This window comes from Vitis riparia, chromosome 7 (genome assembly GCF_004353265.1).
Source record: "Vitis riparia cultivar Riparia Gloire de Montpellier isolate 1030 chromosome 7, EGFV_Vit.rip_1.0, whole genome shotgun sequence".
NCBI classification, from domain to species: Eukaryota; Viridiplantae; Streptophyta; class Magnoliopsida; order Vitales; family Vitaceae; genus Vitis; species Vitis riparia.
The window spans coordinates 13,762,813-13,777,463 of record NC_048437.1 but is presented as its reverse complement, the minus strand read 5'-3'; the positions used below and the strand labels follow the sequence as shown (position 1 = coordinate 13,777,463).

General features: G+C 32.0%; 3 protein-coding genes across 3 annotated transcripts in view; 2 read left to right on the top strand and 1 right to left on the bottom strand.

The window, feature by feature from the left end:
* The first annotated feature begins 1,726 nt into the window (after positions 1 to 1,726).
* LOC117918061 lies at positions 1,727 to 4,173 on the top strand. The gene is made up of 6 exons (XM_034834589.1): positions 1,727 to 1,866; positions 2,179 to 2,277; positions 2,451 to 2,552; positions 2,726 to 2,827; positions 3,007 to 3,108; positions 4,151 to 4,173. Exons 1-6 carry the CDS (start codon positions 1,737 to 1,739, stop codon positions 4,171 to 4,173), a joined length of 558 nt encoding a protein of 185 aa, XP_034690480.1. The 5' UTR covers positions 1,727 to 1,736.
* Positions 4,078 to 4,938, top strand: LOC117919462 (B3 domain-containing protein At5g06250-like). The gene is made up of 2 exons (XM_034836670.1): positions 4,078 to 4,198; positions 4,418 to 4,938. The coding sequence occupies exons 1-2, from the start codon at positions 4,182 to 4,184 to the stop codon at positions 4,770 to 4,772; spliced, it is 372 nt and encodes a 123-aa protein (XP_034692561.1). The 5' UTR covers positions 4,078 to 4,181; the 3' UTR covers positions 4,773 to 4,938.
* Positions 4,939 to 10,709: 5,771 nt separating this feature from the next.
* The window catches only part of LOC117919249 (phospholipid-transporting ATPase 3), a 52,390-nt gene continuing 48,448 nt past the window's right edge, over positions 10,710 to 14,651 (bottom strand). The window contains exons 21-27 of the mRNA XM_034836383.1: positions 14,560 to 14,639; positions 14,221 to 14,460; positions 13,911 to 14,132; positions 13,660 to 13,827; positions 13,106 to 13,468; positions 12,898 to 13,004; positions 10,710 to 11,528 (exon numbers count right to left, since the gene is read on the bottom strand). Of these exons, the coding sequence (XP_034692274.1) occupies positions 11,222 to 11,528; positions 12,898 to 13,004; positions 13,106 to 13,468; positions 13,660 to 13,827; positions 13,911 to 14,132; positions 14,221 to 14,460; positions 14,560 to 14,639 (1,487 nt within the window). The 3' untranslated portion in view covers positions 10,710 to 11,221. The remainder of the gene's footprint in view (positions 11,529 to 12,897; positions 13,005 to 13,105; positions 13,469 to 13,659; positions 13,828 to 13,910; positions 14,133 to 14,220; positions 14,461 to 14,559; positions 14,640 to 14,651) is intronic.

Below are 14,651 nucleotides of genomic sequence, written 5' to 3'. Positions count from 1 at the left end.
GCAATCCATCCAGTTTCAATGGAAGTCCCACATTGAATTCAATTGAATTCCAAACTCGTTCCTCTTACATTTTTATAAATAACTTTATACAAGCTTTCTACTAGAGATAGTTGGTTGCCATGTAGGGATTGTGGATTGTTTATGGATGATCCCATTCTTTGTGATTCCATGATTCAAGATCTTAATAGGATAAATAATAATAATAATAATAATAATAATAATAATAATAATAAAATATTAAAAAAATTAAAATTAAAATTAAAATTTTCATGTTTTAATACCGGTTGAGAGTTTAAGATCTTGTATCGTGGAATTGGGGGGAGGTGAATAGGTTGTCCTTTTTTATTTAGCCCAAAGATTACAATTTTTTTATGGATTTTCTTATTAGATTGATAGTTGTTAATTAATCTAATTTTTCCAATCACACAATTACAGGGACAATTTATGTGGAATGCCACATATAAAGTCTTTAAAAGACTTCGGAAATGTAAAAACCATGAGGTTAGAGAATTTAAAGTTAAAATTCATTAAATATGAAGAAATAGGTACATATATTTACCTAGTAATTACTACTCCTTGACACTTACACTACTATTACCCACACGTACTCTCACATTTGTGATGCAATACTTTTATGCTCCTTATTAGATTCCTCAACTTCCTAAGAGAATGTGATCCTCTACCACAAAGTTAGAATAATGGTCAAATACTTTGAGAATGTCGAGTTTAGTATAGAGAATAATCAATATTAGACATATATGTATGGGCTAAACCCTAGTGGAATGGATGAATTTTGAAAAGCAAATCCTAATCTAATTGAATTTGAAAGACCGTGAATTTTGGAAATTTCTCAAAACTAAGAAAATTTGATCTTGAGCACTTAAGCCCATTCTTAGGTGCTTGAGCACTCCTACAAAAATTTCACTTTTCAAATTTTTTTCATACCCATATTCCCATTTCCCTTTTTTTTTCTAGATATCTCAACTAAAATTCGTTTTCAAATTAATTTTTATTTTAACTCTCAATTTTCCTTGTTGTCCACTATATGCCATTTCAACATCATTAGCCTCTTGTTAACACAATCATACTTACCTCTCCAGAGTTGATTCATAGCAACCTTGAGCCTTCAAAGATAGTGCAAGTCATAGAAAAACACGTAGAGCCCTAAATTAGGATCAATGTAACGCAATGAAAAATCCTGTCATTTTTTTCATTGAAATATGTTTTTAAAAGTACCCTTTAAATATTTTTCTTCATAATAAATATATTACCGTGTCGATCTATTATAACACACTAGCTAGCATTTTCAATAACATGCAAACCTAGTCCATAATTAATATCTCATTACCGATATGAATGCTTCACTTCTAAAAGCATTTTTACGGTATAAATGCTACAATATTAAGTATTTTATTGCATTTTCTTCTAAAACAGACTTGAAAAATTGTTGTCATTCTTTTCTTTGTTGTTGGTTTTTTTCTTTTCTATCTTTCTTTTTGTTTTTTCTAATAAATAAAAATATTAATTATACAAAGAAGCAATGACGTGGCATAGCAAAGGGGCTCTCCTTGTCAGCGTGGAAGTGAGATATAACTGATTTTGAAGCTAATTTAATTAATGTAAAATGAAATATCTGCCTCCATAACAATATATAAACGTCCATGACCATCTAAACTAAAAAGAAACACAAGCAATTCATTATTGATTTCATGCATATATATACTTCAGAGAGAAAGATGTCTGAGAAAAGGCCAGATTTTGGACTAGAAGAAGAATTGAAGAGAAGGTTGAAGCTGGATGGATCTGCAACTACATCAGCTGCTAATCGAGAAACCTTGAAGCCTTCAATGGGAAAAGGAAATCAAGGTAATTAACTTTGGAATTTACAAGAACCCAAGTTTAGGATTTTTCTTTTTCAAGGTTTCATTTGATATCTCTCTCTCTCTCTCTCTCTTTTATCCTCCATCACAAAACATGGCATGGTCCGACCCAGGCCAGCATCATGAATTACCAAAACATGAATTCGTAGCTTGGCAGACTGCAAATATTTATGACCATCTAAACTAAAAAAATACAAGCAACCCATTATCCATTTCATACATATATATACTTCAAAGTCGATATTTCTCTCCCTCAAATCAAGAAAAAATTCTCAGAAAAGCCCAACTTTGGTATTAGGTAAAGAAATGAAGAGAAAAGTGAAGTTTGATGTACCAGCAAGTGGATCAGCTTCTAATCAAGAAATCTTGAAGCCTCCAACCCAGAAAAGAAACCAAGGTAATTACTTTGGTATTTACAAGAACTTTATGTTCAGGATTTTTCTTTTTCACGATTTCATCTGTGATAGACATGCAATCCATTATCCATTTCATACATATATACTTCAAAGTCGATATTTCTCTCCTTCAAATCAAGAAAAATGTCTCAGAAAATCCCAACTTTGGTATTAGATAAAGAAATGAAGAGAAAGGTGAAGTTGGATGCACCTGCAAGTACAGGATCAGTTGCTAATCGAGAAATCTTGGAGCCTCCAATGGAAAAAAGAAACCAAGGTGATTACTTTGGTATTTACAAGAACTTCATGTTCAGGATTTTTCTTTTTCAAGATTGCATCTGAGATAGACAAGCAATCCATTATCCTTTTCATACATATATACTTCAAACTCGATATTTCTCTCCTTCAAATCAAGAAAAATGTCTCAGAAAATCCCAACTTTGGCCTTAGATAAAGAAATGAAGAGAAAGGTGAGGTTTCATGTACGTGAGAGTACTGGATCAGTTGCTAATCAAGAAACCTTGAAGCCTCCAATGGAAAAAAGAAACCAAGGTAATTACTTTGGTATTTACAAGAACTTTATGTTTAGGATTTTTCTTTTTCAAAATTTCATTTGAGATAAACAAGCCTCTAACCGAAATCAAGAAAAATCAAGAAAAAGAAACCAAAGTCTATATTTCTTTTCCTCAAATCAAGAAAAATGTCTCAGAAAATCCCAACTTTGGTATTAGACAAAAAAATGAAGAGAAAGGTGAAGTTTGATGTACCTGCAAGTACTGGATCAATTGCTAATCAAAAAACCTTGAAGCCTCTAACCGAAAAGAGAAACCAAGGTAATCCATTTCATACATGTATTCTTCAAAGTCGATATTTCTCTCCCTCAAATCAAGAAAAATGTCTCAGAAAATCCCAACTTTGGTTTTAGGTGAAGAAATGAAGAGAAAGGTGACATTTGATTTGCCTGCAAGTGGATCAGTTGCTAATCAAGAAACCTTGAAGCCTCCAAGGGAAAAAAGAAATCAAGGTAACTTTGATATTTACAAGCACTCCAAGTCTAGGATTTTTCATTTTTCAAGATGTCATTTGGTATTTTTCTCTTTTGTCCTCTACATGCATGGCTGCCTTTCAATTGAATTTCTTGAAAGTCTCATAGATTTGGAAATAATTTTAATTTCAAAATCTCCAAAACATAGCATGGTCCAACCCAGGCCGACACTATGGATTACCAAAATATGAATGTCCAACTTGGCAAACTCAAAAATGCTTTACATAGTTTTGATGAACTTGGCATATGATCAAAACTTGGATTGATGAACTTTTGTGGCCCACGCTTGGCCTCATATTAGGAGGAGCCTAAGGTTATGTTTGGTTTTCCAAAAGCACTAAGGAAAAAAAAAGTTAGAAAAAATTACTTTTTCATGTTTGATCAATAATTCTATTTTTATTTTCCTTTATTTTTCTTTTTTCTATTTTCTTTCTATTACACTTTTCCTTAAATTTCCCAAAAATCAAACATAGCCTAAAAGAATTGACCCTAAATGAAGTTCCGAACTTAAACATAAAAGATCTCTCCGCTTATTTCTCCAAATTATTTATTACTTTTATCTATTCAAAAAAGACAATGGGATAAACAAAAGAATTAGCCCACCTAAACATTATGATGTGGCATGGCAAAAGTTTGCCAAGAAACTCGGAAAGTCATTCGAATAATGCGGACTGAGAAAACTGTAGATAAACCCTTCTGATCTGGTTGACTTTTTCCTTCCTTTCTCATCATCCAAACACAGTATATGATCTTTTTATATAGAATCTCATTTCATGAAGCTGAATATTTTGATACAATCCTAAAGTTTAATGTTGATTCACATCTGCAAGGGCAGTTGATGAAGACGGCTTGAAGGCACAAATGGGGGAAAGATCCAGGTAATTAGTTTGGAATTTTACAAGAAAAATGAAGCTTAAGATCGATTTTCCATGATGAACATGGTTGCCAATAAATGGTTAAGTTTCAGCAAGGAATTTGAGAATTTCTATGATCTTGTTGAATCACTTGTTGAATCACATTTCATGATTATCAATAAATTCCATACATTTTTTAAGTTTATTACTGATTCTGATTATGAATATTCTACATATATGCAGTACATCTTTGTCGTTACCAAGAAGCACTAGCAAAGACCAGACTCCTACCCTCCTCTGGAAGAAGAAATTAACCTGCGACGATCTCCACGCCGGCAACCTCAAGGTTCCTGCAGGACTTTTTGTAGCGAAGAGACGACGTGACAGGATGATGGTAGTACCATTTCTGGACAATAAGGGAGCGGTCTGGGAGATGCAGGCTTCATACCATGGGCTTTCATTGAACTGGAACAAATTTGTGAAGGAACATGGATTGCAACCCAATGATGTGATTTTCTTCTACGATGATGACTCCATTTCTGAGTACTACATCATTCACTATGAAAAAAATGGTGAAGGGCATTCAGAATCAAGGTGATTAATTTTCTTCCTTCGCTTTTGGTATTAGGGCGCTTGCCAAATTGTATCTCTCTTCAACTTTTCTTTCATATCATTCTATTCCATCACATAAAAATAAAATTGCTAAATTTTTAGCCTAGCATTGTTTGTGTTTGTTTCTTAGTTGTGGAAAGTGATAAGTTCTTGAAAATATTCTCTAATTTTACATCTCCAAAGACAAGTAGATCATTCATTATATTAATATTATTACATACAGTGGGGAAGCCAGGATTTCAGTTCAAACATATATAAATTTTGTCAATTATAAAAGATGTGGGCTTTAGTTTGGACACTTTTTAGGGGGGCACAAGCTGATTTGGGGTTCGATTCCCCTTATGAGAAGTGGAGTTTTAACCTTTTTTTAACATTTTCAGGGAGGGCACCTACCTCAGCCTTGGCTGGCTGCGCCCTGATTACATACCATTATCATAAAACATTTTTACACTATTAAAACCAAGGACTTGTTTGATTCCATGATCTAAAAATAATTTTCTATTTTTAATGAAAGAATATTTGTTTCTTTGAAAATATATTATTGGAAAAGCATCTTGGAAATCATTAATAATATGATTAATATTTATAAAATAATTATAATCTTTTTACTCTATAAATATGTAGAAGCTATTTAACCACAAATAATGTCATTGATTGATAAATTAATAATAAAAAAAATTATGAGCATGAGCATGTGATGGTTTCCAATTTGAAATTTTCAGTGGGGCGACTGGTCTAATTCTTTCCATGTAATTAGTTAAAGTACAAAATTTTCCAATGAAGTGAATCTTAAGACCTAATTTTAGGTTTTAATCACTTATTCTTCCATAGAAAATTATGGTACTATTTGGTAACTGTTTTGTTTTGTTTTTTTCAATTGAGAAAGTTGTTATTTTCGATAGCAAAAGTTTCTAAATTTTTTGGTTGAGAAAGTTTCTATCTTGCAGGCATAATGGACAATCGTATAGGAACATTATTTTGGCAAGTTTTGATGCCAAAAGTTGTTGATGACTCTTGTGCATGATTGGAAAGTTACTTGTGCAAAAATATCCCTTGACCATGGGAACTTATTTATTTATTTTCCTAGATGCTTTTTATATCCTTTTGTATTTTAACTCATTTATTTTCATTAATTTTTTAAACAATAAATTTATTTATAAAATGTTCATAATGTAGATATATAAATAATCATAAAATGGTTATAATAAAAAAAATAAGTCATAAATGTAGAATCATAATTCTAAAATATAATAGAATTATCTTAGACTAAATGAGGTAAAAAATTAAGATTAAGAACAAATTAACTATTTTAATTTAATGTTTAATTTTAAATTGTAATATTAAGTTATTTTACCAAACATTAAGTAACCAACAAAATAAATAAATAAATGGTAGTCAAATAAGTGACACTACAAATATAACAAACCAAAAACTCAGTCACAAACAAACCTAAGCCACATGGAAGCTTACCATCCAATCACTCATGCATGATCATCCCTTTAATTTCTCAATATCACTAACTATACTCTAGGAAGTATGCATGTGGTGCCAATCTTGGATGTATGCAATAATCCATACTATATATAAAAGATTGAAGTGTTTGTCAACTTCTTTTTTTCCCTTATCATCTCATTTATATATATTTAAGTCATCATTACTTTATTCAATTAATTCAAATAAAATCCTATTAATTTGTTGGATAAAAATTACTTAGAAAAATCCAAACTTATAAAAAACTTAAATGATGTAGATAATTTTTCTCCTTAAAAATTCATAAAAGTTAAATATTATTAAGGATTATTTTTTTCCACTCTTAAAAAAGTTTAAAAAATTTATAAATATCCATTGTCTTTAATTAATTTTTTTCAAATTCAAATTTAAATATTATTACCGAAATTTGTTGATGGAACTAAAAGGTACTTAGATTTAAATAATTATTTCCTTTAAAAAATTTATCATAATTTTAATTTTTATTCTTAATTTATTCAATAATATAATTTAATTAAAATAATTTAAACATGTACAATTCAATATTTTTACCCAAATTTTTTAGATAAACATTTTTTTTTCACTTCTTAAAAATTTTTAAAAATACAAATAATATAATATTATTAGGGTTTAAAATATTAATTTCAAATTTTAAAGGATTCTAGAACCATTAAAACAATTCCAACACATCCGATTCTTATGGTATGATACATGAATCCTTGAATCCATTCATTACTTTGCTAACCAAGTCATCTCATTCAACCACCACCATGTTTACAAATTTCCTAGAATACACTCCTCAATCGGCACAACCTTTAAATATCACCATGAATACACTCCATTTAGACGATCCCACAACATCTGCCACACCTTTAAATATCACCACAAATGCATTCCTTCATTTAGGTGGTCCTACAACACCTACTAGATGCATACTTTCATTTCTACTGATTCAATCTTCCACCATGAAATACTCAATGTCACATCCCTTCCACTATGATATACTCAATGGTACATCTCTCTACCGTAATACATTTGCAATATTTTAGTTTTAAATTAATTATTTTATTTTATTTTGATATTCAAGTGTAATAATAGTATATTGAGAATAAATTAACTTAGTACATTTTTAAATTAGTATAACATTGAATTTAAATTAGTACATTTTTACAATTAATTAATATATTTTCAATAGAGATAAGTAAATTAACTTAATATAGTAATATATTTAAATCACATAATCAATATATTTGTAATCATTTAACTTCATAATGAGTCTACACTTACAAAATTCACATTTCTTATCAACCGACACTATATAATTAAATTTAATATTGCAAATCATATCATACATATATTAATTTCTTCAACAAAACAACTTTAAAATGTCTATTATACTTTTAATTTCATTTTTAAGAGTTTTTTCTTACATTTTCATAAGTTTTTATGAATTTTTTATCTATCGATATTTTGTGTCAAAATATTTGCCGATATATCCATGATTACCGATATTTTCATCCATGTCAACAGTGATCCAATCCATAGGGAATATATGATCAACTTAAGATATCACCTATAAGTAAAAGTCATTGCTAACTTCTGCACAAACTCAATATTCTCTCAAGGTTGAGAAAATGTACAAGATCGCAATTTGGTGAAGTCATGACTACTTAATAGCTTTATATCATGACTCAATGTAGGTCCTGTCCAATATGTAACCATACACACTAGTGTACTCATCATAGGAACATCATCCCGACAACTAAAACCAATCATCCTCCATTTAAGAGGTAGTGCACTACAACCTAAAATAGATTGCCTAAGTCCACAAATCAGCTATGAACAAATCATCTACTTACAAGGAACCCATGACTTGGATCTTTTGTGCAACTCCTAATCCACCCAATTCATGTATAATGTAAGAGATGTTAGGCCAGAATGTTCATAGAGTATAATACATGGAGTAAGGATAGATAAAAGTGAATCTAGAATATCAATAAATGAATAATGTATACCAAATCTGTTACATCATGTCATCCTAACGTTTTTTTAGTGCATTCCTTTTCATTCATGAGACATCATTGATCATTACCATAATGTGCAAATCCATTATGATTATATTGGTCATTACAACCTTCCCCAAGCGACTCTATTTATTAGCAACACATTGGTTTTAGCCATATGATGGTGCCCCATTAATATAGGTGATTTCAATCATTTCAACTACATCTCATGTCATTAAGGTGATTTCGATCATTTTACTAACATCCTGGGCCACTAAGTGAATTTTTGTTATTAAGACCAAGCCCCTTGCCATTTAAGTTTTTTTATCATTGCAATGATGTACCTAGCTACTTAGAAGATTTCGGTTTTTGCTACTAAGAGCTCGTTTGGCAGTGATTTTAAAAAATGTTTTTAATCTTTCTAACACATTAAATTTGTTATCATTCAAGTGTTAGAAATACTAAAAATGTTTTCTAGAATCACTCTCAAACACACTCTAAGTCCTAAGCCACTCTAGTGATTTTGGCTATTATGACTATATCCCTAACAACTAAGGTGATTTTCTTCATTATGACCTCATCCCTAGCCACTAAGGTGTTTTGGGTCTTTGTGAATGCATTCCATGGCATTCAGGTGATTTTCATTATTGTGACAATGTGCAAAGCTCCTATCGTGATTTTGGTCATTATGACCATCTCCCAACCACTCTTGGCCATACAATGAAACATAGGTCAAGGTTCTTATACCATGTAAACAAAAGTGGTATTTGTTTGTTGCACTTTCATTCATCATCAAAGGGAGAAGGTTTTGCTAGTGAAACAATGTATATACGGAATAGCCTCTATGAGTGCAACCATTGCTAATAATGTCAACTTGAAGCCATTAATGGAGAAGAAATCCAAGTGGTTCTACAATGAATTGAAGTCTATGGTTTTCTTTAATATTTCTCCCTTGATTCTTTCATGAATATCTTTAGCTCTTATCTCTCTTTTGTCCTCCGCATAGTTGCCAAGAAATGATGGAAACTAAGAATCATTGTTGGCAAGTACCTAAGTAGGAGTGTGGAACACCTAGTCCTCAGTCCTCCACCCATGAGAGGGATCTAAAATTTACCAAACAAAGCAGTGCATAGAATGAATCCTAAGGAGCATGAAGAATTAGGAAGGCCTTGAAGGGGTTGGAAAGCATGAGTAGTGTAAAGAAAGAATAAAAAAAAGGATCCTATTAAGGTCATGGCAATCCTGAACTAGACAACACCAAAGTCAATCCATCACATAATCTTAGCCAACACCAAAGTCAATCCATCAAATAATCTTACCTTTTTTTACCACTGGTTTATCAAGGGTTTTAGCACCATTATTGCTCCCATCACAAAATTAGGGGTACCTAAGCCAAACCTAAACCCAACCTTTTGGGCAAGTGCAGATAATTATTTTTAATGCTCAGTTTACCTAGATTTAATTTGAATCAACGTTAAATCAAGATTTGAACAACTCAAACTCAATTTTTAATATTTTTATAATATTTATTATTTATATTATTCTATATGATAATATTCATGTTATTTGTTTTCTTTTAGATTTTTAAGGAAAATATCAAATTATACTTATATTATTTTTTTTTTTTAAATCATATATAATTTTATTTTATTTTTGTGTTATTATCTTGAAATTTTGTTTCAGTTACTATTTAAATTTTAGTACAAATATATAGAAAAGGAGTTTTTAAAAATATTGTAGATGAATTTTGAATCATAAAACCCAATCAATCAGAGCTTTGAAAATTGATATTGGATTGGGCTCGAGCTTATTGTTTTGGTTGGACTTGAGTTGACCATCAACTTGACCCAACCCATCCAAGTTGCAGCCATACACAAAATGGACGAAAATGAAGTTAAATTTGTTTCGACAAGCTACATAGGGTATGATGGGGAAATGTTATAGATATCCTTCTTATCTAGGACATTCTACAAGCTGTTGGGAAATGTTATAGATATCCATCAAATTTAGGACATCCTACAAGCTTGCAATCCTCTTGTGTATTCTTCAACTTCCAATAGCTCCTTTTGTTGAATGAGATTAACGTATTTCTTCTAATATTTGTCTATAATTTGGAGTTCTTGATACAAAGGAGGAAAGACCATCATCTTTATCATCTTCTCTCAATATGAAATTTTTTTCACTCAACCTTAGCTACCAGGTAAAAACCCAATTGACTTGGACATCAATCCAGAGTTAAATCACATTTCTTTTTCCTTGTATGAAAGGTTGAGTGAGGAAAGCAGAAAATGGAAGTACAAAAAAAAAAAAAAAAAAAGGTGGAAACTATCATTCAACCATACATATAACCTTTTGTCATTTTCTTCGATCTTCATTTCTCTTTTTTTCCTTTTTCCTTCGTTTTCAACATAGGAAAGACAAAAGATCCGGGATAACAGCAAAATACACTTAATGGATTCTCAGTGAAAGGTATGATCTGTTCACCGAGTAAATAAAGGCTATCATGGCATATTATTCTACAACAAGAATCAAACCAAACCCCTCACTCCTCCCACAACACAACACAATACAACAAAAAAAAACACGACACAGCCCCCACCTGAATCCCAACCGTGAGGCTAGCCGGCTCTCTGAAGCTCAATTGTCATTGTTCACAGCTAAGATTTTGAAAGAGACACTATTGGATTCAGGAACAACCTAAAATAACTCCATGGAATCAAAGAATGCTCATTTGAGTAATCAGATGGCATGTACAAGTACATCCTTGACAGCCCTAAAAACAACTATATCTTCTCAATTTAAAAAAGATTCAGGGTTTGAACTAAATGGACAAAAAAACATGTATGACCAAAACTAGGATATATGGCACAAGCTAATTCTACAGATTTTCCCTACAAGTGTTTTCACTGTTGTAAATAAAGAATTTTGTACATACTGTTTTAATTCATTTCTTTTGAGCTGTCCTTGCCCCTGACCTCATGCTGGCTCTCCTAGCCACATCCCATGCCTTCTGTGGAGCATAAACACCCTGCTGTGAAGCAAAGAATGACTCATACCCGGGCGAATCAAAAGCAAATCCAGTGTGCTTCGACTTCTCACGTGGGAGTTGAGAAATGGCATAGCTCCGAGCCTCATCTGGAGTAAGATCATTCCTGATGTCCAACAACTCAGACCTGCTGCTTTGATCAGGCTCGTGCCTGTATATTTCCTGAATAATCTGATAATCGTAGGGGAAGAACCATCTCTGAACCCTGAAACCAGATGACCAGTCACAGGACATTAGACCAAATAAATAACTAGGGCATCACAGAAAATTTAAATCAAAAAGGAGAAAAAAAAAAAAAAAAAACAACAACAACAACAAATTTCAAACACTGGTATTTATCAAACAGTTTCAGGATTGAATCATTATACTCTAAAAACTAAGTGCATTAGGTTGGAAATGGGAATAAACTAATGTGCCACATCAGCAAAAGGTGAGTGGATCATATATGAGACTCAGACAACTATAGGGGCCACATCGAGGACACATGTTTTTCAAACAATGCCATGGCCTGCCTTGACCACCCAAGTTCCATAGATGCTGCAGCATCATGATTACATGACTAATAATAGCATTTGCAATATTATCATCAACATAAGAATCACATACACATACACAACATGCAATCCTGAATGGTTGACCAACAGACAAGAGGATAAGTACAATCAACCTCTTCTGCCTATTTTGGACAAATTAGTCCTCCCTTTAATTATCTCAGACCAAAATGCCCCAATCTAATAATGAAAGAAACTGACTAAACCACTATTTTAACAGTGAGAATACTGCTATAATGACCAGTCACACACAAAAAAAAAAAAAAAAAAAAGAAAAAAGACCGACATTGGAATCCACAGCTTTAATATCAAGTCAATATATTTATATTAAAAAAAAATCAACTATTTTGGCAAAATTAAAGGAACCACCTCTGACCTTTTTGATGGACACATCTCTCCTCTACAAAATTTGCTAGAAATTCTTATTTTATTCTTTAGAACAATCCAATGAACAATCAAATCCTATTGAATTCTAAGCTCAATTAATATCACATCTACGTTAACAAACATATCTTTTTATTAAGTAATATAAAAAGGTTTACCTAAAATTGACTGAAAATGTTAACTACTTATAAAAATAACTATATAAACAGTTTTTTTCCATGATACTCTCACAAACATATTTCATAAGTTGGATGCCATATTAACTGAGAAAAAGATACATCACTCTTTTCAACTCTTTAATAGATTTGATCTAAAGAGTAAAATGTATACATTAAGCAATTTTTGGAAGAAAGGGGACGTTTCCATGAGTAAAAAGAAAATGAAGCATCAGTAAAGATTAGTGCTCCATTTCATATGTTATTGATAATCCTTGAAATTTTGTTAAACCTTAGCACATGTCAGTGTACCTGTCCCTATTTTTTTAATGTGGGAACACCACTGACAGACTATCCTTACTGAGAATGCAGACAACTACAAGCCACAAAATCAATGAATAAAATCTGTTTTATGCATCAAGAATATGCTACCCTGTCAAAACAGAAAAGCTACATGTGTGCCTCTTTACTTTTGGTATCTTACCCTTGGAAAATGAAGTCACCAAGAAGTGCAGCAATGGGAACAAGAAGTAATGTAAGATAGAAATAGAATGTACTCATTAGGACATATATGACGAAAAAAACGTTCTCCTGCATGTATGAATTGAGAAGAAATTAGCATATGCACTAGTTAGATAAACATAAAACAAAACTAAAAGAAAAACAAAAGAAATGGTTTAAAAATCACTCACTTGCCGATCATAAGGAGTCATAACACCTGAATATATAAAAATGAATATAAACCATGCTAAAATGCTTCCTGCAACACTTATATAATGCCACCTTGTAATAGAATTGCAGAGCATGAGAAGACGCAAGTTGACAGTTACAACAACACACGTGAAGGCCATTGTGCTGACATCCCAAAGACCAAACATCTTGCCAGATGAATTTTGACCACTAGAACTGGAAGAGGTCACAAAATAATAGAAAACTAGTGATTGGTAGAAAGAGAAGAAAGCCCAGATCCCCACAACTCTCCATTTGAAGAAAGAATCTCTTATTCCCTCCTTGTACAGTTCTGGGTACTTCTTGGAAAGGGATTCACTGACATCCTGGAAAAAATTAAAGTAGTTCTTCATTTAGATTGCAAAAATGGATGAGCAAAGCAACAAATAAAAATTTTTAAGATTGCTTATTTAATAGAACCTTCAGAATAAAAGCAATGATACAAAACTAATGAAATTTGCTCCCATGGTTCAATTATGAAGTTGAAATCAAGTTTATAAAATAAAGGACAGAATACCTTGTCAAAGAGGCCAACAATGATCACTGGCAGGGCTGTGAATATAACATTATATAAAGACTGGAACCAATCATCATAGAATCTTTGACCAGAAAACCCAGTTTGGAAGGTGAACCAGAATTGAGTCAAAGTGAAAGTAAGATTCTTGTAAAAGAAGTATGTCACCACCTGCAAAAAGAATTATTCAGTATGTAAACACTGAAAAATATTTTCATAGAAATTTTTAGGTCGGAAATATAGAAAAGTTAAACCTTGCATATTCTGAGATATGACCACCGTCCATGCACAAGAAGCAAATCTGTAAGAAAGCGGAACTGAGCAATTGCAAAATCACTAGCCATTACTGCTTGCATCCCTTCTAGTCCACTAATTCCAACGCCAACATGAGCCGCTTGAATCATGCTGACGTCATTGGCACCATCACCAATACTAAGTGTTATTTTCCGTGCACCTTTCTTGACCAGGCTTGTCACCTACAAACAACAATAGTGATTTCTCAATATTCAGCTGACATGATACTTCAGCCAAGTTGCTTCAAAACAACAAAATAAAACATCTTACCTGTGCTTTCTGTAAGGGAGAAACTCTGCAGCAAACTACAGAAGTACAATTCAAGCTTAGGTTGAGTAGCATTCCTCGCAGATTCGGGTCTAATGCATACATCAAACACTTCCCATCTATTACAAGTGCTAATTTTGGTCCAGATATGGTATGGAGATGCTGTTGTGCTTCCTCAAGGAACTTTTTCAAATCTGCGGTGACTGACTCTTTGATAAAGCGTGCTATCTCCACTTGGTCACCCTAACAAACAAATTTTGAATAACTGTTTAACAAATAAATAGTCTGAAACAGAGGTAATACCAACTTCCATAAACATGCCAACCAAGAAACACAGTGTACCCTGTTTTCAACTTCTCTAATTGCATCAGTTTCTGAACTGATGATGAATTGTTTCATGTCATTATTAATCAAATTGCATGCTGCAGCAAATA

Coding starts and splice junctions, on each gene's coding strand:
- LOC117918061 (XM_034834589.1), top strand. CDS start 1,737: ATGTCTGAGAAAAGGCCAGATTTTGGACTAGAAGAAGAATTGAAGAGA. Junction 2,278..2,450: donor AACCCAGAAAAGAAACCAAG/GTAATTACTTTG, acceptor CTTTGGTATTAG/ATAAAGAAATGAAGAGAAAG. Junction 3,109..4,150: donor AACCGAAAAGAGAAACCAAG/GTAATCCATTTC, acceptor CACATCTGCAAG/GGCAGTTGATGAAGACGGCT.